General features: G+C 42.3%; 1 protein-coding gene across 3 annotated transcripts in view; it reads left to right on the plus strand.

Moving 5' to 3' along the window:
- JAK2 (Janus kinase 2) overlaps positions 1–24219 on the plus strand; it is a 298615-nt gene that overhangs the window by 248786 nt on the left and 25610 nt on the right. For all 3 annotated transcript variants that reach the window (XM_033925632.1, XM_033925622.1, XM_033925643.1), the window contains 2 exons: positions 5325–5449; positions 17200–17372. In XM_033925632.1, the coding sequence (XP_033781523.1) occupies positions 5325–5449; positions 17200–17372 (298 nt within the window). The remainder of the gene's footprint in view (positions 1–5324; positions 5450–17199; positions 17373–24219) is intronic.

Below are 24219 nucleotides of genomic sequence, written 5' to 3' on the forward strand. Positions count from 1 at the left end.
CACATCTGATCCCTGCATAGCTATTTGAATAATGATGCAAGTAGGCTAATGGTCCCCACCATTAAGTTTCAGATTTTGTTCAAAATTTGCACATAGAATAGTCAGGATATTAAGAGAATTTTCCTAAGATTTTTAGAATGTTAACTTCAATAGTCACTGAGCTAGACTCACTTGTCTGGATGGATGTTGGCAGCATTGTGCACGGTGATGAATAAAGTATCATTTTTAGCAACTTGTAAAATTGAGAAAAATTGGTCAAGAGTGCAAATTTTTAGTAGTCCAACATAATCTTTTGTGCTAGTTGCATCGATGCTATTATAAGCATCATGGATACAAGAGCCCACCAGAAAATTTTGCTCAAAGTTTGCCCAAAAATTTGTCGCTGTTTGTTGCAACAGATTTTGATCAGTTTATCAGCTGCTATAGCTCCAGATCAAAAGCTGTATCATAACATTCCTTCAAATTTGGCATCTTTGATGCAGGGGCTGAAATTCATCAATTTTTAGGGTCAATTATAAAAAAAAGTCTGCCTATATCTTCCTAAAAGCAACACTGTTTGAAAGAGAAAATTTTACTCTCTAAGATACATGCCTTTTGGTTTTGCAATTCCACTGTCATAAATGTACAAATTAACTTCAAAGTTAGGAATGCCACATCCACTACTTTAGTGATGGCTCTAGTTCTCAATACAAAAAATTCAAGAATTTTCTTAATATGTACCATCATAAGAAATTTTGGAATGACTGCTGAATGGAAGTTTTTTGCTACAAGTCATGGTAAGTCTCCATGCAATTACATTGGAGGTACAACAAAGCACTTAGCAGATAGAGCAATCTTGCAGTGTCCAGGCAAAAATATCTGGAAAAGTTGAGAGAGGCTGGTCGAGAAGTTAGGAAAACAAAGGTACAAATGGAAGAAAAAATAGCTGAAATGGTAAAACAAGGAGGTAACACATTTTTTAAATACATCAGGGATAGGAAGAAGTACAAAAGTGGCATTGTGAGACTCAAAAGTGAAGGGGAGAAATATATAGAAGCTGATAAAGAAAAGGCTGAATTATATAACAAAAATTTCTGTTCTGTGTTCACGGCTGAAGTGCCGGGAGTGGGACCGCAGAAGATAAATGCGAATAGGGATGGTGGAGTGGTAGACCCTGAGCGATTTTCAGAGGATTGTGTTTGTGAGGAGCTAGCTAAATTAAAGGTAGACAAAGCGATGGGGCCAGATGGTTTACATCCGAGGGTGCTGAAGGAACTTAGGGAAGTTCTGGTAGCTCCGCTAATCTTTTCAATGCTTTTCTAGAGTCAGGATGTAGTATCGGAGGACTGGAGAAGGGCAGATGTGGTCCCTCTCCACAAAAGTGGAAGTAAGGAAGAAATAGGGAATTACAGGCCAGTAAGTCTGACTTCTGTGGTAAGCAAATTAATGGAATCGTTTTTAAAACAGAGAATGTTCTGGTTCCAAAAGCATGTGCTTTATACATGTATAATTGTTCCATGTGTAGTTGGTTTTCTACATTTTACACCCAAAAAAACTTTTCTAAAATTCACCTTCACAACGTATAGTAGCTGTAACAGTATTGTATTTGTGCTCATTTTATTTTTATTTTTATTTTTTACTTAACCATATGCATCTATTCTGATGGCTGTGATGATGTGTTTTTAGAATGCATAGGAACATAAGAATTGCTGCTGCTGGATTAGACCAGTGGTCCATAATGCCCAGTAGTCAGCTCCAGCAGCGGCCCCTAGGTCAAAGACCAGTGCTCTAAATGAGTCCAGCCTCACCTGCGTATGTTCTGGTTCAGCAGGAACTTGTCTAACTTTGTCTTGAATCCCTGGAGGGTGTTTTCCCCTACAACAGACTCCAGAAGAGTGTTCCAGTTTTCCACCACTTTCTGGGTGGAGAAGAACTTCCTTACGTTTGTATGGAATCTATCCCCTATTAACTTATCCCTTTTAGAGAGTGCCCTCTCATTCTCCCTACCTTGAAGAGGGTGAACAACCTGTCTTTATCTACTAAAACTATTCCCTTCAGTATCTTGAATGTTTTGATCATGTCCCTGCTCAGTCTCCTCTTTTCAAGGGAGAAGAGGCCCAGTTTCTCTAGTCTCTCACTGTACGACAGCTCCTCCAGCCCCATAACCATTTTAGTCGCTCTTCTCTGGACCCTTTTGAGTAGTACCTTGTCCTTCTTCGTGTACGGTGACCAGTGCTGGACACAGTACTCCAGGTGAGGGCGCACCATGGCCCGGTACAGCGGCATGATAACCTTCTCTGATCTGTTCGTGATCCTCTTCTTAATCATTCCTAGCATTTTCTTTGCCCTTTTCGCCTCCGCCATGCATTGCGCGGACGGCTTCATCAACTTGTCGACCAGTACTCCCAAGTCTCTTTCCTGGGGGGTCTCTCCAAGTACCACCCCAGACATCCTGTATTCGTGTATAAGATTTTTGTTACCGACATGTATCACCTTACACTTATCCACGTTGAACCTCATTTGCCATGTCGCTGCCCATTTCTCGAGTGTGGTTATGTCATGGTGCAGGTCTTGGCAATCCCCCAGTGTCTTCACTACTCTGAATAACTTTGTATCATCTGCAAATTTAATCACCTCACTCGTTGTACCAATTTCCAGATCGTTTATAAATATATTGAAGAGCACAGGTCTAAGCACCGAGCCCTGCGGTTCCCCACTGGTGGCGCTCTTCCAGTCTGAGTATTGTCCATTTACCCCCACTCTCTGTTTCCTATGCTCCAGCCAGTTTTTAATCCACGTGAGTATTTCACTCTCGATTCCATGGCTCGCAATTTTCTGAAGTAGTCGTTCATGTGGAACCTTTTCAAACACCTTCTGAAAATCCAGATATACAATGTCAGCTGGGTCACTCTTGTCTATCCACCTGTTTACTCTCTCGAAGAAGTGCAGCAAGTTTATCAAGCAAGATCTTCCTTTGCTGGTCCTCATCAGATCGTGCCCGTCAAGGTGAACAATGATGGGGTCCTTTATCAACGCCTCTACCATCTTTCCCATTACCAAGGTCAGACTCGTCAGTCTGTAGTTTCCCGGATCTCCCCTCGAACATTTTTTGAAGATCAGTGTAACATTTGCCACCTTCCAGTCTTCCAGAATCTTTCCTGATTTGATTGACAGATTAGCTATTAGTTGAAGCAGTTCAGATATAGTCCCTTTCAGTTCCTTGAAGACTCTCGGATGGATGCCATCCGGTCCCGGGGATTTATCGCTCTTAAGCCTATCAATCTGCCTGCATACCTCTTCTAGACTGATCGTCAACCCTGTCAGTTTTCCGTCTTCATTTCCAGCATATAGCCTGTTGGGTTCCAGTATGTTGTGTATATCCTCTTCGGTAAATACAGATATAAAAAATATGTTCAGTTTGTTGGCAATGGCTTTGTCATCCTTTAGCACTCCCTTTATTCTATGGTCATCCAACGGTCCCACCACTTCCTTCACGGGTCATTTCCCCTTAATATATCAAAAGAACAACTCAAAGTTTTTTGCCTCCTTGGTTGTTTTTTCCTCGTAGTCTGTTTTGGCCCCTTTTACCGCCTTATGGCACCTGCGTTGATGCTGTTTGTGCTTTTTCCAGTTTTTGTTCGTTTTTTACCTTTTCCATTCCTTAAACGAAGTTTTCTTGTATCTGATTGCTTCCTTCACTGCTACAGAAAAATGTATCTGTATAGTAAAATAATCTTAATTCCAGTTTGGTGTAGAATTAATTTATTAAAATTATCAGTGGAGAAAGAAAACATTCAACTGTTTTAAGAAAAAAATGTAAATAAAATAGTTTTATATTTTTAAAAATAAATTGTCATGATTGCTCCCTGTTTTGTGTTAAATTATGTTGCCAAGGATCAAATTTTTATTTGACTAGAGTTTCTTGAACTTCAAAAAAGTTGTTGATCAAAAGAAACAGCAGCCTGGTTAGTATGTCTGTCTTAGCCTAACGTGACCATTTTTCCCCCCTCAAAACGGGACATCTACTAATTTTCAGACCCACCCCAGCCCCCAATTTCTTCCATTTATTTTTCATGTACAGTACACATAATATCTTATTAATTCATAATGGAATTATCATTTATATTCGGGGGATTTCAAAGAGGTCAAGACAGATGACTTTAAAATATGGAATGTCACCTCAGTAACAACTATAGAAAAATAGACAAATATAGTGCAAAATATAGGCAGCAGATATAAATTCTAAAAACCGACACATTTTGATCACTAAATTGAAAATAAAATCATATTTCCTACCTTTTTGTTTTCTGATGAGTTGTCTGTTGCACTTCCTTCTGACTGTGTATCTGTTCTTTGTCTTTCTTTCTGTCTGTCTTTCTTTCTCTCTCCCTGCCTCCCTTTCTTTCTTCCTGCCCCCTTTCTCGCAAACCACAAATCTTTCCCCTGTTGCATCTTTGAACAATGTTAAGCCCAGAGTAGGGCTGCCGCTGGCATTCAGGGCCCTCTTTCCTATTTGCAGCGGGCTTGGGCACCTCCTGCAGCTGGTTGGCGTCGAGCAGAAGCTTCTCCAGGCTGTGGCTGTAGCGGTAAATTTCATCAGGCATAGCCTGCAGGGAGCAGTGCCGCTTGTCCACTGACTCCACGTGCCGGTTGCAGTGCCAGAGGGGGGATGCACTTGAGCATGTCGAGGGCCACTATTGCCAAAGCCCAGGCCACTCACATCCAACGCGCAGACGGGGGGTGGGGCCTCCTCACACGTGGTATTCTTTCTCACACCACGGCCTAAGCCCCCAGGATGAACTCTAGGCCAGGGCCATAGGGAGGGGCGGGGGCGGTCCTGTCGGGAGGGAGGGGATGACTGAGGAGAGCGCGCAAGCCAAGGTCGCCTGAGTGCTCCCCGTGCATTCTCTCTCGGCCCTCACAACTAGCTGCTTGCACCAGCAGGGAAAAATCCCAGGCTCCTTTTGGGCACCCCTGCACGTTATCCCCAAGCTCAGCTTCGGGACGCCGAAATGTCCCGTTTTCAGAAAGAGAACAACTAGACTCTTTATGAAAATGGGAAATTTCAACGTCCCAAAGCAGTGCTGGGGAACAATGGGACAGGGTACCTAAAAACGGGATGGCCCCGTTCAAAACGGGACATATGGTCACATTATCTTAGCCATAGTAGTGTGTGCATATAGTACACTGTTTATCCCCCAAAACTGTCTGTAGCAAAATTATATTACCTATGTGCTATAAAAAGCACTTTCCTTTCCCATCTATGAGTTTCAGTGCTTAGCTTGTGTTTCATAATTCTATAATTGTAAAAATGCCAAAAGATGAACTTTTCTGCCCTTTTTAAGGTCATCGAAATCTGCGCTTAATTATGGAATATTTACCATATGGAAGTTTACGGGATTATCTACAGAAGCATAAGGAGAGACTGGATCATAAGAAACTTCTGCAGTATTCATCTCAAATATGCAAGGTAAAATTATCAATTAACACATTTACTGATCTTAGGAACTGCTGCCATTGGGTTAATTAATATGATTGGATTATTGCATTCTGCAGGATGGGAAAAGACAGTTGTAAACATATTCTAACAAGTAGCCATAATAAGTCACACTGAAGGGTCAAATAACCTCGGTCACACTTGAAGTTGGGAGAATCTTTTAGACTTTTCCTAGAAAGCTGTGAGTGTGCAAAAGGGGTTTTTCTGTATGCCGCTGAAGTATTTAGGTATTATCCTATGACCATTTTAGGCCTGATATTTGAAGAATCTGTGCAACTAACTGTGGGAGTTATAGCAAATTTTCAGAGGTCAGTTCAGAATTATAAGGGGTAAGTGCCTGCATTTATTCACAAAATTTTAAATTTAGGAACATAGAAGGTGAGTGGAAGCAGAGCAAGATTTAGGGTACTAATTTTTGAGTACTATGGTCATAAATTAGGCAAATGAATGGCAGGGCTGAATCTATGAGTCGCATAACATTTAAGCTCCTAAATTAAGATACATTTTCAGCTGAAATATTAGCTTTCTAAATTTGGCAGAAAATAAAGAACAAATTTAGAAGTAGAGATTTTTTGTATATTAGGCCCTAAAATTTTTCAGTCAGCATTTTTTTTCTAAACATTTCAACTTTCTCTGCAGCATGCAGGTTATCTGGTCACAGAAGTGAGTTACATGGGCACATGTCAACACAGAACATCTCTCTGACAAGGCTGTTTAGTCGTTTATTTATTTGTTTTTCTTTGCTGCAGCTCCACAGTGCTTCAGAGGAAAACATCAATATTTCTATCTTAACAGTGTCCTTCTAGTTTTCCCCAGTTAATTTTTTGTTTTTGGATTTTATTGAACATGAGTCCTTTATTAACACTTAGCGAGAGAATTAAAAATCGGTAACTGGGCTCATAGAGTCTCATGTATGAAAAGTATGAGTTATTGTAGGTGGGAATTGATGGTGAAAAGATCTTTGTCTCTTTGGTAGCCAGATCAAATAATACAGAGGAACAGGGCCAGCAGTATATACCCATTGTTTAAACGGTGGCAAGTCAAATGCACGTAAGACAAATGCGCGCAGACATTGACAACTGAGCACACAACAGTTGCATACAGCGACAATTGCTTTAAACTGGTGATGTTGTAACCATTCTTTGGCCGCACTAGCTTGAGCAGCCCTATAGTAATTCCAAAGGTCTGGGATCCCAAACCCTCCCCATTCTGTATCACAAAATAGTGTCTTACAAGAGAACCTGGGCTTTCCATCACACCAAATAAATTTATGTAGTTTATTCTGAATAGAGAAAAGCATCTGATGAGAGACAAACAAATAACGCAATCTAGGTAACACATTCATTCTTACAGCTGAAATTCTATCAAACCAAGTCAATGTCTGGGTCCTCCAGCAGTGCAAGTCCACACAAATTGTGGAAACAATTTTGGGTAATTAGCCACAAAAGACCCTCATAATTATCAGGATGTATCCAGACTCCGAGGTATTTCATTTCCCCTTTACCCAGCAAAAAGGAGAGGCCTCCTAAATGTTTTGCAGTGTCCTCTCATCAATGGTAATAATACGGGCTTCTGTCTTGCTCATGTTGACCTTAAACCCAGAGACCTGAGTATAGGCTTGAAGTTCCACTAACAGGTTTGATAAAGTGATAAGAGAGGATGTCAAGGATAAGATGTCAGCCGCAAATAAGCTAATTTTATATTCTTTATTGCCTACTAAGATACCTCGGATGTTCAGGTTGCATCGTATAGCTGAGGCAAAGGGCTCCATCACTAATGCAAATATGAATTTCTCCTAGCATGTGTGTTACTGAAACAAGTCTTAAATTCTCTGTAACTTATGTGTTGTGGATCTGATGACTACTGTGTATGTATCCATGTAACCCATTCTGGGTTCCTGAGGAGGACGGGCTATAAAACTAAATAAACAACAGACACCCCTTCCTAATGCCCCTAATTAAGAGTAAATTCAGAATTTCCTCCATTTACCCATACACAGCCTGGGGTGAGGAGAAGAGAATGACATGGGGACAAATTTTTCCCCATTCCCGCGGGAACTCATTTTCCTGTCCCTGCCCCGGAGAGTTCTTTTCCTGTCCCTTCCCCATTCCTGCAAGCTCCATCCTCATCTGCACAAGCCTCAAACACTTTAAAATCATAAGTGTTTGAGGCTTGTGTGGTTAAGGTAGAGTTTACAGGAATGGGACAGGGACAGGGACAAAACTCATGAGGATGGGAAGAGAAAAAATTTGTCCCTGTGTCATTCTCTAGTGAGGAGTATAATTCCAAAATCCCAACCCCATAGTCTGCAGCACCCTGTCCTTAAAGGTCCAATGGACATGGTCAAAAGCCTTCTCCGCATCTATCCCCAGGAGAAAAGACTGCAATCCTTCCTTAAAAGTTAAATAGTTCAAATTAACAATTTTATGAATATTGTCCACTGCTTGTATCCTGGGGATGAAACCTACCTATTCTGGATGAACAAGGTCAGGCAAGACTCTACTCAATCTGGATGAACAAGGTCAGGCAAAACTTTAGCTAAGAACTTGACATCGACATTAAGAACTGAGAGAGGTCTATATGAGGAACATTCTGCCTTGTCCGTTCCCTTTTTTGGGATGACCGCGATCCAAGCCTCCAACATGGAAAGAGGAAGTTTACCCCCTTCAGTTATGTTTACCCCCTTCAGTTATGTTAACTTATTACTTCAGCCAGCAGAGGAGAATGTTCTTCTGCAAAGGTTTTATAAAACTCCAAGGGGAGGCCATCCATCCCCGGGGACTTCCCCACTACCATAGATCTAATAGCTCTTATCATATCATCTGGACTGATGACATCCTCCAAAAGAGTCTTCTATTCTTCAGTTAGAGTAGGTAACTGAGAAGAACCTAAGTAATGTTCAATAGCAGAATTCTGAATGGAAACATCTCTAGTATTAAGTTCCTCTAAGAATGCCTTAAAAACAGGCTCATATTGATAATGAATTATAAATTAGCCGGCCAGAGCATCCTTAAACTTCCCCACCATTCACTTAGCTCTGGCTTTATGCAATTTATATGCCAATGTGGCACTAGCTCTCCCTGAGTATTTGTAATGTTGCTGCCTAACCCTATCCAAGGCAAACTGCAGGTCTTTTTGATTTAAACTCTCCAATGAGAGTCTAGCTTCTCGAAGATTCCTCAAGGACTTAATGGCTCCTCTGTGTTTATGCTGTGTTTCTAATTGGGAGATCACGGACCCCCCTTTATTTCTTTTTCAGTACAACGTGTTTAAAATAATAAACACCAAACCTCTAGTCACTGCCAGGGCTGGATCTTAGATTAAGTTCTAGATAATCTTTTTTTTTTTATTTTATTTTATTTTATTTATAAGTTTTCATTATTACATACCAAGTAAACAAACACTTGTACAGAACGTGAATTAGTCTGAGTACAACTTCATGAAATGTAAATCATACCTTAATACAATTTACAAAGAAAAAATTAAAAACTAGGAAAAATTAGACTAAGTCGCTCAAGTCCTCAACCTAGGATTCCAAGATTACACATAGATGAAAAATAAAGGGAAAAAATACTACAATATAGCAAGATAAACTACAGATAGTGCTGAGGTAGGAGCAGCTTATGTTACTATTGAGCACTTGATTTTCTTTCATCTAGCCGGGACATTGCCAAAAAAAGCACTTAATTGTTGGGGTTCAAAGAAAACATATTTAATTGAACGGTGGCAAATAATACACTTGCAAGGATGTCTCAAATAAAATGTTGCCCCCAGTGAAGTGGCTCCTGGTCTCAGGAGAAGAAATTCTCTACGACACTTTTGAGTTTCCCTTGAAAGATCAGGAAACTTTTGAATTTTACATCCAATAAATTATTTCTGTTTGTTTTTGAAGAAAAGCCTCAATAACCACATTTTCTCAATTGAAAGAGCTACTGTTAATATCATTGTAGATGGTATAGCAATATCTCTGTCTGATGTTTCCAGAATTTCCGATACATTTAATGGTGCTTGATCAGTTATTTTAATCTGTAGTTGGTTCCCTCCCTTGTTAGGTAAATAATACACCTGGGAAAAAGGTGGTAATGTTTCCTCTGGAATTTGTAGGATTTCCACCAGATATCTCTTAAGCATCTCCCTAGGAATTACCATTGTTAATCTTGGGAAATTAATTAATCTCAAATTATTATTCTTTGCATTATTCTCAAGTTTTCTAACTTCTTCCTAAAATTCACTTAATCCTTAACAAGGAACTGTTGTACTTGTTTAGTTAATGATAAATCCTGGTCAAGCATTTGAATTGAGGATTTTGAAACTGTCGGATCCTCTTTTAAAACCTTAAGCTCTTTAGTATGTTGAATCAATTTTGCTTCAACATATTGGAAATTGGGACTGATAGTCTTTGTAAAGTTTGTAATTAAGTCCCATAAAGACTCAAGAGTCACTTGTGCTGGTTTATCTAGAATTAAAAGCCTTTGCTCACCGTCTGTAGAAGCTGATTCTTGACTTTGTTCCAACTAATTATCTTCACCTACGGTAGCTGAATCTCCCCCGGTTTCTCCTACAGAGATGCCCTGAACCAGGGGCTTTGTCTCCAAACTCTCCAACGGTAAACTTATCGCCTCAGCGGAGAATTCCTCCTCCCATCTCTGGGGTTTCCTCTTCCCCTGGAGAGCTGGTAACTCGGGGGTGGGGCTCTCACATCGGGGCTAAGCGTGGTGTCTGGCCCAGGAGAAGCGACTGGTTTCGTCTTGTCCAGGCGCCCTCAGCGGGCTGGCTTCCGGCGTCACGACTGCAACTCCCTATATCCTCCGCAAACACTCTTCGATATTGCCAAAGGTCTGAGCATCGGGGCACCGCAAGGTGCTAGCAGCACTCCTGCCTCTCCTCTTTAGCATCATTGAAGGTAGGCTACATGAGCCATCAATAATAAGCAGGAAAAAGTTTTAAGTGGCGCAGTTCAGATGCAATCCTCTCAGCACTTCTGTACCACGGCCATCGTGGAATCACCTTTTGTTATATCTCTAGATAATCCTTTAATAACAGTTGATACTCCTTGTCCTTAAGAGAGAAGTATTAAGAGTCCAAAACCGTACAAGGGATCAACTGTGAAATCTAGTATGTCCATGATGCAAGGGGTATTCTCTGAAAAGGTGATGTGACCTACCCTACCCCTAAACTGAGTATCCAAAAATATAAGAACATAAGAATAGTTTTACTGGGTCTGATCAATGGTCCATCTGGCCCAGTAGCCCGTCCTCACTGTGGTCAAACCAGGACACTAGTACTTGGCAAAAAAAAACCCAAAGTAGCAACATTCCATGCTAATGATCCAGGGCAAGCATGGCTTCCTCTATGCCTGTCTCAATAACAGACTATGGACTTTTCCTCCAGGAAATTGTGTAAATCTTTCTTAAAACCAGCTACCTCAACCTCTGGCAATGCGTTCCAGAGCTTAACTATTCTCTGAGTGAAAAAATATTTCCTCCAATTGGTTTTAAAAGTTTTTCCCTGTAACTTCATTGAGTATCCCTTTAATCCACTTGTACCTGTTCTACTCCATTCAGGATGTTGTAGACTTCAATCATATCGCCCCTCAGCCTTCTTTTTTCCAAGGTTATACAAGAGGATTTCCATCTTCTTTGAACCTTTTTTAGTGCCACTATATCTTTCTTGAGATAAGGAGACCAGAATTAAAATCAGTACTCCAGGTGAGGTTGCACCATGGAGCGATACAGTGGCATTATAATATTCTTAGTCTTGTTAACATCCCTTTTTTAATAATTCCTAGCATCTTGTTTGCTTTTTTGGTCACCACCGCACATTGGGCAGAAGGTTTCATTGTATTGTCTACAATGACACCCACTTCATTTAAGTACCATTTGTCACACTATAAACCTTTTTTGAGTATCTGGGTTTGGTTTTGGTTTATAAACATTTTCACCAAGTTTAGCTGTTAAGGTAAACATGACAAAATCTGAGATCTTAATGTTTCACTGAATAGAGCAGAAGTTTTGCAAACTTTCTATTCATTTCGCTAGGTACGTACTTCTTTGAGATATCTGGAAATTTACTTGGGGTCTATTGGAATCTATTTGTGTGATCTTAATTACACTCCTACACTGCAAAAGATTCAAAGAAATCTGGACAGATGGCAGGGGCTGTGCTTCTAATGGATAAGCCATATTGAAATTGTTAAAATGATGGTATTACTTCAATTATTGTTATTCCAAACCCTTCCAATCTGGGTTGGGGGAAAGTTTTAACATCATTGCAGAGGAGGATCTTGTGATTTATTTGGGCACATAGACAGCCACAGATCAAACCATCAGGTTCTCAGCTTTAGTAAATGGGAGGGATGATTAACAGTCCCTGATTTGCTTAGATACTATCAGGCAGCACAACTGAGGGCTCTGCTGGAGTGACATGCCCAAATACACAAGTAGTGGGGGGAATATAGAACAGGCTAGAGTCTTGGGAGTCCCTTTACTACACCTACTCTGTAGTCCCAGGGGAGGTAGATGTATAAAGGGCCCAACTGAAGTACAGAGGGTATTGTTGCATGGGAGGAGGTACCCCTTTACAATTTAACTCAGAGTTTGATTGGGTAGAGGGGTGGGGTGCAGTGTTAGAGCTACAGCCTCAGCATCCTGAGGTTCAATTCCTACACTGCTCCTTGTGATCCTAGGCAAGTCACTTAATCCCCCATTGCCCCAGGTACATTAGATAGATTGTGAGCCCACCAGGATAGTCAGGGAAAAATGTTTGAGTATCTGAATGTATACCACTTAGGCAATAAATACTTAAATAAATAAATAAATACAAATAAAATAAAAAAAACACTTTGGGAGGCCAAGGGATATTGGTCTGTGTGGGACAACGTTTGCTAAGGGGCAGTGTTAAGAGTTTGGGGGATCTGCAGGGTCAATATGGACTTCCCACCCCCTCAAGGACCTTTTTCCTAATCTGCAGGTCAAACACTATATTTGCTTTTCAGGGATTTTACAAGAGTTTATTGGGGGGGGAACAAACTTTGAGAAACTGCTGGACCTTCTCTTCCTAAGGGGATCATATTGGCTATTTATAAATACTTAAATGAAAGATGATACAAGTTTTTGACATATAAAGGCATAATAGACCGATCTGGGACAACCTCTAACCCAATAGGAACAAGTTTGGAGTCATATTAAATCATTGGGTATGGCCACACTTCAAGTAGAAAATTGTTTTAAAACTTTCCTGAGAAGGTACTATACTCCAGTGAGGTTAGCTAAGATGAAGGGTAAAAGTAGGAGCTACTATTGAAGGGGACATATATTCATGTGTAGTGAGTTGTGTTGTTCAAGGGATTTGAACTGAAATCTTTGCACTGCTCTCTCAGATTGTAGGGAAGCATATGGAGAAGAGGATGGAACTTATATTTCTACATCAATATGAGATTAATATGATTGAAGGGGAGGTAGAATTTTGTAAATTATGTTTTTCTCAAAGCTGGAAATGTGAAAAAAAAAACTGGTTAAAAGATGGAAAACAGAAAGGGTTAAATGGTCAGTATTCTTAATGGAGAAGGGTAGATGGTAGGGTTCCCCAGGGGTCTATACTGGAACCATTCTTTTTAACATATTTATCAGTGATCTAGAGATAATTAAATTTGCTGATGTTCAAAGTTGTTAAATCATAACAGGATTATGAAAAACTAGTCTTATAGCCCGTTACATTAACGGGTGCTAGAATATATGTGTGTATGTCTCTCTATTTCTTTCTCTCTCTCTCCTTAGCCGCTTTCTTTCTTTCTGTCTTTCTTTTTCCTTGGCTGTCCATCACCACCCCTTGCCTGCTCCCCCTGTCCATTCTCCATTCCTTTTACCTCCCTGTGTCCACCACCACCCCTTCACAGCTCTCCTTATGCAGCAGCAGCCCTTCTCCCTTTGTTTTACCTCCCCCCTGTCCAGCAGCACCTTCCTTCTCCCCCTGTCCAACATTAGGCCTCCGTTCCTTTTTCTTCACCCCCCCCGTCCATCAGCACCTCTTTCTTTCTCCCCCTGTCCAGCAGTAGGCGTCCCTTCCTTTTTCTCCCCCCCTCCTCCTTCTTATCCCTATGATACACCTACCTTGTTCTGCCTCTGATCAGAGGCTCCCGACAGCCGCCCAGTTGCACCCATTGGAAAAGTTCCTTCTGCGGCATCCCGCACCCCTCCTGACGCGACTCCCGCTGTCTTTCTTTCTGTCTGTCTCTGTTCCTGGCCCCCTTTGTCTGTTTGTCTTTCTGTATATCTCCCTGCCCCTGTGTCTTTCTTCATTTCTTTCTGTGTCCCTTCCTCCCTCTGTCTGTCTGTCCAAAGCAGCATTCCCTCCCCCTCCATTTCCCTCCCCCCACACCAGTTCTCTGTGCACCTGCCCCTGTGTCTTTCTTCTTGTCTTTCTGTCTCCCTTCCTCCCTCTGTCTGTCTGTCCAAAGCAGCATTCCTTCCCCCTCCATTTCCCTCCCCCCACACCAGTTCCCTGTGCACCTTCCCCTGTGTCTTTCTTCTTGTAGCGTTTCCTCTACCCCATTTCCCTTCCCACAGTCGTGACTACAAACGCGGACCCGAGTCCTTTGCCGCCCCTTCCCTTACTGCGGGCCCGACTGGCGATTTAAGCAGCGTGTCAGCACTCTTCACACGCTGCTTCGGGTCCTTCTACTGGCTTGATTTACTCTGGCACGCCTGGAGCAAATCAGGGCAGTAGAAGGGCCCGAAGCAGCGTTTGAAGACTGCTGACACGCGGCTTAAATCGCCAGTCGGGCCTGCAGAAAGGGAAGAGGGGGGCGACAAATGACTCGGGTCCCGGGCAGCGGAAAGTTGCGGGGCTCCTCGGTGGGGGCGCTGAGTGGCCGCGAACCCTCTCCTCCCAGACACCCCCCACCCCCCCGGAGGAACGGAGATCGGCGGCTATAGCCACTGGCTTCGGCGTCTTCTATCCACTGCGGCCAACCCTAGCGGAAACAGGAAGTAGTCAGAGAGGGCGGGCCGCAGTGGACAGAAGACAGCAAAGCTAGCGTTAGCGCAGTGTAATGCTTTTCTCTTTATTTTTAAAAGTGGGTGAGCCGGCGAGAAGGAGGAGGTGGTGGTTTTGGCAGTGAGTGAGGGTGGGAGGGGGGGAGTCGCCGGCTGTGCTGTGCTTTCCTGATCTGTCCGCCGCATACGCACTCTGGCCACGGACCTACAGATCAGGGATGACAGATCACGCAGGTCTGAGTGCGCATGCGCGGCTAGCTTTTTATTATATAGGATTGCAGAAGGACCTTAGGAAACTTGGAAGACTGGGCGTTAAAATGGCAGATGATATTTAATGTGAGCAAGTGCAAAGTGATGTGTGTGGGAAAGAACAACTATTGCTACATGATACGGGGCTCAACATTAGGAGTCATCACTCAGGAAAAGGATCTAGATATCATCATTGATACGCTGAAACCCTCAGCTCACTGTGCAGCGGCAGCTAAGAAAGCAAATAGAGTGTTGGAAATTATCAGGAAAGGAATGGAAAACAATAATGAGAATGTTAGAAGGCCTTTATATGGCTCTGTTGTGCAGCCACACCTTAAATTCTGTGTACAATTCTGGTCACTGCATCTTAAAAATATATATAGTAGAATTGGAAAAAGTACAGAGAAGGGGGATGGAACAACTTCCCTACGAGGAAGGGCTGTAGCAGCTAGGGCTCTTCAGCTTGGAGAAGAGACAACTGAGGGGAGATATGACAGGAGTCTATAAAATACTGAGTGGCATGGAACAGGTAGATGTGAATGGCTTGTTTATACTTTCCCAAAATATTAGGACTAGGGGGCATGCAATGAAGCTACTAAGTAGTAAATTAAAAACAAACTGGAGAAAATATCAGCTTAGTATGGCTTAAAAAAGGTTTGGACAATTTCCTAAAAGGAAAGTCCATAAGCCATTATTATAATGGACTTGAGAAAATCTACTGCTTATTTCTAGAATAAGCAGCATCCTAGAAATAAGCATCTTTTTAACTCCTTTGGGATCTTGCCAGGTACTTGTGACCTGGATTGACCACTGTTGGAAAAGGGATACTGGCTTATGTTCTTATAGCTTCAGATATCAAATTGGCACTGATGACCCCTAACAGTAGTCTCATAGTAGTACCACTAGGGATCATCCTTTCATAAAAAGAACATGATCTGCCAGCAGTAATACTGCTGGACTACTACTACTAGTGGTCTTCTATACCATTTTGACACTTAGAGCCAAATGAGGGAGCATAGATGGACTGCTCTAAATCCATCCCACTTGAGTAGAGAATCAATGGATGAGCTACATGGGGTCAAGAGAAGCGAAGAGTGTTGGAGATTTTTTTGAGATTGGAAGGGGAGATACTTAGACCAGAGGAGGATCAAGAGAGAGGGTACTTTGCTGGGAGTTGAGATTTCAACATCTTCCATTTACTTCATCACGGGAGGAAAGGGGATTGACCACAGGAGTTCAGAATAGAATAAAGCTCCCCCTTCAGAGATGCTTGTCTCACTGTAGGCTGCAAAGCCATATGAGTTGCAGCCATCGTCAGGTTCACATCTATTGATCTTCTAAACAGCCTGGGTTTCAGTGACTGTAATCCCTTGTCCTTAGTCACCACCGTCCTCTTACAAAGCAGAGGCAACAACAGAGCCTCAGAGCTCCCTCAAAGTGCTCCCAATCACAATACCATTTTGAGAATCCACTGCCTTTCATATTGCCTTTTTTAAAAAGAGCAAATTCTCTGAGATTTTTCCAACATTTATTTGCATGATAATGCTATGGTGACTCAACTTATAGGGCCTGTTTTACAAAGCCACGCTAGCGGCTGCTGTACGGTAACAGCCCCGAAGCCCATAGAGATTTAAAGGGCTTTGGGCTGTTGCAGCGCGGCTTTATAAAACAAGCTGTAAGTGTATGTGATTATAAGCAAATAAAAACAGCCTGTACAAGAATTATTAAAACATCTTGCCATAGGATAAAGGGCATAGTAAAGCATTTTGTATTTGCTTGATAAAGTATGTCCTAATAATTTAGCAGATTTATTCTAGCAATGATCTTTTTTTTATCTGCCCTTCAGTTCTTGCTTGTGTATAAGGATCCTGTCATTCCAAAAAGGGGTAAACATATTCTTTGATCTTGAATGGTATGTTTCTGCATACCCCCACCCTTTTCAGGTGACCAAAATGTCTCCCCCTTACTCCTGATGACTATCATTTTATTTCCTACCTCAGACTGATGCTGACAAAGAAGTCCGTGCACTGGGCAGGTGCAAGCCTTGAGCATGTGCAGATGCTAAGACCCTGCACTTGCCGGCACATGACTTTCTTTGTCAGTAACAGCCAGAAGTAGGAGCTGCAGCAATGCTGGAGAAGGAAGTAGAAAATAAGATGGCAGCCATCAGAGATAGAGGAAGACCTTTCTGTCACAAGGGTGGGGGGTGTTGTGGGAAAAAGCATGCCAATCACCATGGGATGGAGGAAGAATTCCAAGAAATGGTCACCGTGAGATGGAGGAAGGGAGAGACTCGATTTATAAACTGAGACCCCAATTTTTAACTGCCTTTTTTTTAAAGGGGGCAGAAATCTCAATTTATTTTCCAAGTATATACGGTATTTCACAAACATTTTTGTAGAAATGCTGATTTGGGCTCTCTCTAATGAGTATTCCATTTTAATTCAGCTTATTTCAGCATTTAATTTCTTGATTTTTCAGGGTATGGAATATCTTACATTTAAGAGATACATTCACAGAGATTTAGCAACCAGAAATATTTTAGTTGAAAATGAGAACAGAGTTAAAATCGGTGACTTTGGATTAACAAAAGTTTTGCCACAAGATAAAGAATACTACAAAGTAAAGGAACCTGGTGAAAGTCCTATATTTTGGTAAGTTATGCTTTTTCCATATTATATTACATTACATTAGAGATTTCTATTCTGCCATTACCTTGCAGTTCAAGGCGGATTACAAAAGAGTTATAGAAGGTGGTCATTTCCAGAGAAAGTAAAGAGTAGATCAGGTAGATTCGGGGAGTCAGGAGGAAGAGGGGAAGAAGGAAGGTACTCATGGTGTTAAGACTTTTGTTAGTGATTTCTTGTATAGTCTTTATTTCTTTTCTGCACATCTTGTACTCTGGGGTTGTTATCAGTAGATTGGAGATTTGGTTGTCTAGTTTTGCTGCTTGAGTGGCTAGGAGACCGTCATACAGTTTTTTTCCGTTTAACTTCTTTGATTGGAGGGTGTGTGAATGGATTGTGAGTTTTCCTATGCCTGGTTGAGGTAGTTTGGCTGAGGCAGTAGGTTGGGCTGTCTCCGTTTATAGTTTTAAATAGTATACAGTAGAATTTAAATAGTATTCTTTCTGGAATTGGAAGCCAATGAGTTGAGGTATGCCTCTGTAATGTGGTCGTGTTTCCTCAATGAGTAGATGAGTCTCAGTTGTATTTTGAATTGTTTGTAATTGTTTTGTTATTGTTGCAGGGCAGGGGATATAGAGGATGTTGCAATAGTCTAGTAGACCTAGGATTAGGGATTATGTTTTTTCGAAGAGGGTGAACAACCTGTCTTTACTATTCCCTTCATTATCTTGAAGGTTTCAATCATGTCCCCTCTCAGTCTCCTCTTTTCAAGGGAGAAGAGGCCCAGTTTCTCTAATCTCTCACTGTACGACAACTCCTCTAACCCTTAACCCTTTTAGTCGCTCTTCTCTGCACCCTTTTGAGTAGTACTGCGTCCTCCTTCAAGTATATTCCACGGGTTTTCAAAGAAGTCAAGGCAGCTGTTAGTTTGACATATAGTGGTATTGAGGCAATGGGCCTGTAGTTGGATGGTTGATCTGTTGGTCCCTTTGGGTCTTTTAGGATCTGGGTAATGTTGATTTTGCTGAGGACAGTTGGGAAAAGGCCGTCTGAGCGTGATTTGTATCCATTGTAGGAGTAGAGCACTGAATTTTGCGCTGGAGGGTGTTAAAGAGATATGGTGGGCAGTGGTTGAGGTCACAGGATGCATGTCTGTATTTTCTGTAGAGTTCGTTGAGTTCGGACCATTGTATATTGGGGAAGTGGGACCAGGTTCTGTCTGCTGCAATTGTGGGATGTATTGTGAATTCAATTAGTGGGTTGGGGTACCATTGAGGGTAGCTCTGGCATTTGTAATTTTATTCTTGAAGTGTTCTGCTAAGAGGGTGGCTTAGGGGGGGTATTGTTAGTAGTCAGGTAGGGTTTGGTGTCAGTTTTATGGTGTTTTGGGTTTCTGCGCCTATTAGGTTGGTGTAGTGTACTTTTCTCTTATCCTTTAATTGTAGTTTGTATTTGTAAATTTTTTCCAGGCGGTTTTCGTATGACCTAGGTGAGTTTTTCTCCATTTCTTTCTAGTTGTCTGCATTGAATTTTGAGTAGGAGTAATTTGTTGTCAAACCATTAGTCTGATCGTCTACTGGTTCTAGTTTTGGTTTGCAATGGGGCTAGTTCATTAAGGGTGTTAGTGCTCAATTTGCCCCTTTGTGAAATGAAGTCCTTGGGGTTGCATTCCTGAATTGTTTCATCTATTTTTGTCCAGAATTTAGTGGGCTCAATGTGTTTGCTCTTGTAAGTTACTCTTTTGGATTTTGGTATGGTTTTGTTTTTGGTCCAGTTGATGTTGAAGGTGTATGTGTAGTGGTCTGACCATGGGGATGGGGACCAAATTCCATTAGATGTTTGAATTTCTGGTATAGATGGTTGATGGGTCACGATGTCAAGTTGGTGACCTTTCTCATGAGTATTTTGTGGATTTAAAATCTGGAAAGATAAGAAAGTTATGTACTAGTTTGGATGATTAGTCTTCAAGATGTAGGTTTAGATCTCCTAGGTTAAGATTGTAGGCTGCTGTTAGTGAGTTTTGGTATACAAAGTTTTTAAATTCAGGTCTTACTGTGGTCCAGTATCCCTGTGTTATGTAGCATAGCATGCAATTTAGTGAGTTTTTTTTAGTGTGGTGCCTGAGAGTTGGCAGGCTATAGAAGGTCCATGTATGGGGTGGATATTTTTTCCAGTATATTTAGGGTTATGGAGTCTTTGATTAAGATTGCTAATCCTCCTCCTCTTTTTTCTCTCTGCAGACTACTGTTATTTTGTATCTCTGAGGGCAGACTTCAGTTATTCTGGGATCTGTGTTTGATGTTAGCCAGGTTTCTGTGAGGAAGAGGCAGTCTAGGTTTTCGTTTTTTATCCAGTTTTTTATATGTTCTGTTTTTGTGCCTAAGGCTCTAATGTTTAAGTAGACACATGTAAGTGTGGTGATCTCTATTTGATAGTTGTGAGTTGTTTTAAGGTAGATGAGTAAATTAGGATGATGGTGAGGTTTGGTCTTGGGGTGTGTTGATCTTCTTCCCCATGCTGGGGTGATGGGATGTTGAGTTTTGGTTTAGTGGTTCGAGCTTCTGTCTACTGAGATTCTCCTGTTTGGGTGGTGAGTTTTGTTTGTAATTGAACTAGAGAGTGTAGCAGGGAGGTTGTTTGATACTGCCTTCCAACTGGTTATAAGAAGGATTATCAGTAGGATGATCTGGAGGCTGGGGGAGTGTGGTTCTCGGTGATTAGGTTGTTGTCCCTGCGTTGTATCCAGATGGGTAGGGATAGAGTTTTGGGGGGAAGTGCTGTGGGGAGACTTGGTATTGTGGGAAGACTGATTGAAGGGATTGGATAGCCTTACATAGGTGGAAGCTAGGTCGCTTTGCAAAGGCACTCTCACTAAGGCGGGTGCCTTTAACAGGCACCTTAGACGGCACGCCAAATGGCTGCGCACCGTTAGGTGCTGAGCCTTCCAACTGGCTCAGAGGTACAACGTCGGGGGGAGGATCTTTCATTATATTTTGTTGAGAAAGTATATAACCTTTTTAATATCTTATGACTTTTTAAAGCCAAGTTTAATTCTGTATTTTTTTTACCTTGGTATAAAAGTTGTCATAAAAGATTTATTACACCATAAACATTTATATTTTGAAAAAGTCAACATAAATGTTAATATTCCGGTATAAAAACATTTATGTTGCAATTTCATAACAAATGTTTATATGAGCTTTTTGATTGGATATTTTAGATGTTTTTGTTTCTAAAATAGTTGCTTTTATCACACATAATTAAAGCATAAATGTCCAAATCTCCCTGTATTTTAGAGAAGAACTAGTGGAAGTTGTCATTTCTTGAATGCTAATTCTGATACATCCATTCCGGAGTCAGTACAACAGGTGTTTTATCTCAACCCACAAACAGGGTCTTGCAGAAAACCACATACTTTTTTCTATGCTCCTCCTATTTAGTTGAAGACCACAGAGGCTCCTACAGTTTTTATTTTTGCAAGCAAACCATACAGAAGTGATTCTGATCTGCTCTGCTTCTATTTCTTATTTTTTCCCGCTTAAGTTCATCCTTTCAAGCAGGCAGCATATTCTCACACACGTCGCCAACGGAGCCCGGCACGAGCCACTTCAAAAGTGCATCGCCACTTTAAGTCTTTAGAAAGTTTGCGATATCCCGCGCAAGTGCCTTCCTGCCCGACGTAGGCACGCGGTCTCTCAGTTTCTTAGGACTCCTTTTGCGAAGCCGTGTTAGCGGTTTAACACGCATAATAGCACGCGCTAAACTGCCGGCCCTGCTAGATGCTAACGCCAGTATTGAACTGGCGTTAGTTCTAGCCGCACTAAAAAGCTGCGTGCGCTAAAACTGCTAACGCGGCTTTGTAAAAGGAGCCCTTAGTTTCCGCAGAGCTAAGACACATTTCAGTGGCCGTTGAAATTTTTTCCTTGCCTTCCCGCTCTCGCGTTTGTGACTTCTAGTCATTTTTTCTTTCTTTTTGTTTTCTTTTTCCTGTTTAAAAAAAAAAGAGGAAAACTTTATTTTTTTTTTTTTCCTCCCTCACGGGTTGGGTCTGGTGAGGCCTGTTTGTTTGCCTTGGCCACCGATTTCAATTTAGCTGAGACGGTCTTCCCGTCCATGTCACGCCTGCTGATGGGATTTAAGAAGTGCAGTCGCTGTACTGGTGTCTCCAGTGTTTGGGGCCCGAGCACCGTCCTGAAACCTGCACGCACTGTTCTTCTCCTCAGAAGAGGACTTTGAAAAATTGCATTTTTCAACAACAGAAACTTTTCGGTGTCTCTATGGAAGGGGAACCGACATCGCACATATGGACACAGTCAGTAACATCTGGCCTTCCTTCGGTGTCGCACTATACTCTTTGTAAGTAAGTTGGCTAAGAAGCCTGCCCTTACTCCATCTGGGACTCAAGTCAAAATGGCATTGAGTCAAATTATGCCGACCTCAAAGAAGTCCCATAAGCACCCGGTTCTGATCTCAGTGAGTGCCTCGACATCGGCCTCATCATCACCGGACCGGGGCGCTGCACCAATGGTACCGGCTAAAAAGCAAACAGTACCAGTGCTCTCCCTTAAGCAAAAGATTGACAATTTGCTTTGGGAGGAATTGGGTGAGCATTTGCAGATGTTGGTGCCGATGCAGCTTATGCCCATGTCGACACCAACTCTCCCGGTGCCGGTCCACTCTGAGTAACCTACGACAACGACCGCACCTCAAACTGATGCTCCACCGGTGCGGAAACACCCGACACTGGAGTTGTCAGATCCATCTCCATGGCACCAGTCGTCCTCGATACAAACATCTGGAGAGGTGACTCCGGTGCGGTCCCGAAAGGCCTCTTATAAGCTCAGGCACCTCTAGGCTTCTACACCGAGTCTTCAATACCGTTCCTGTTCCATTCAGGATTCGGACTTATTGGGAGACTCTGAGCAGGAACCATTCTCCACTGATGATAAGAATTCTTCTGGGTCAGATTCACCTCAATGTTCTTCTCAAGGATCTGCTATATTTTCTAGGTGGTCCACTTTTTCAAAATTTCTATGTCAGATGTTTAAAGGCCTTGCCATTCCACTTGAAGTGGACTCCAAGCAAAGTAAACAGTTCTTTAGAAGCTATAGACTATGACCAACCACCAAAGGAACTGTTGAAGCTCCCACTTCATGACATTTTGCAGGAGACTACAAAATCTGGAAACTCTTCTATCCATTCCTGTACCTCCTAGGAAGCTTGAGTCCTTATACAAAGTTGTTCCTATTCCTGGTTTTGATAAACCTCAACTTCTTCATGAGTCTCTAGTGGTAGAATCCACCTTGAAGAAGTCTGCAGGGCCTAGTGTCTATGCTTCTGTACCTCCTGGCAGAGAGGGTAAAGCGATAGACAAATTCGGTAAACGCCTTTATCAAAATGCAATGTTGGTGAACCGAGCTGGAATTGATCATTTTCCTTTTTCCTTTTACCTGAAACATCTGGTCAAGCAATTTTCAGCTTTTCAGAAATACATCCCTGTACGCAAGACTCAGGCTTTCCAAAATCTTATTGCTACAGTCTTGCAATTGAGGAAGTATATGGTTTGTTCTACCTATGACACGTTTGAGCTTACCTCACGAGCTGCAGCCATGTGGATGTATTGAATGGCTATGAGGTGACTTGCGTGGCTCCGTGTGTCCAAGCTTGATGTCAACCATCAAGATCATTTAGCCAATGCTCCGTGTCTCGGGGATGAACTTTTCGGACCATCCATGGACACTGCTACCCCAAAATTGTCTGCTCATGAGACTCGCTGGGACACTTTGGTCAAACCAAAGAAGCAGCCTCAAGCTCTTCGGGCTTTCTGGCTGGCTCCTTCTTTCCAACGCAGGTTTACTGCTAAAGCTGCTGCCCCTGCTCGACCTCAACCTAGAAAGCAAAAGCAGCAACCACGTCAGCAACCTAAGCAACAGGCTGCTCAGCAGAAACCTTCCCAGCCTTTTTGACGTGTTCCTTCTGAGCATAGCCACAGTTCTCATTCTACATCATCTGCCTCGGCCAATCGAAGGGTGGCTTCAACATTACATGAATCTTTGGGAGCTCATAACCACAGATCTCTGGGTATTGACCATCATTTGTCAGGGTTACACCCTCCATTTTCACACCCTGCCTCCAGACCATCCTCCAAGAGAGTCTATTTCAAATCCTGCACAGTCCTCTCTTCTTCAGGAGGTTCAAACCCTTCTTCTGAATGCCATTGAAGAGGTTCCTATCACTCAGAAACACCAGGGAGAAATTCTGGATGCTCTCCCTCGCCCTTCTTTATCCCTTTCTGGATCAGAACGACTGGCTATGCTCTCTGGATCTCAGGGAAGCCTATACTCATATACCAATCCATGTACTACATAAACAAGTAGCAATGTACTACATAAACAAGCAAGGAGGCACGGGCTCTCTCCTGTTATGTCAGGAAGCTCATAAAATCTGGCTTTGGGCGACAGCTCATAGCATTTTCTTAAAGGCTGTCTACATTCAAGTGGAGAAGAATTCCCTAGCAGACAACCTCAGCAGAATTCTTCAGCCTCACGAATGACTCTCAACTCTGCAATTCTCCATCCCATCTTCGCTCAAAGGGGGACTCCTCAGGTAGACTTGTTTGCGACCCATCACAATCACAAGTTGCCCCAGTTTTGCTCCAGGCTTTACTCTCCTCACCATTTGGAAGCCGATGTGTATCTCCTGGATTGGACTGGCCTGTTTCTATATGCATTCCCTCCAACTTCTCTCCTGTTAAAGACTCTGTTCATACTCAAGGAGTCAGCCACCATGATTCTCATGGCTCCTCTGTGCCCCAGACAGCATTGGTTCTCCCTTCTACTTCAGCTCAGCACCAGGGAGCCAATTCCTCTACCAA

The sequence above is a fragment of the Geotrypetes seraphini genome, chromosome 1 (assembly GCF_902459505.1).
Source record: "Geotrypetes seraphini chromosome 1, aGeoSer1.1, whole genome shotgun sequence".
NCBI classification, from domain to species: domain Eukaryota; kingdom Metazoa; phylum Chordata; class Amphibia; order Gymnophiona; family Dermophiidae; genus Geotrypetes; species Geotrypetes seraphini.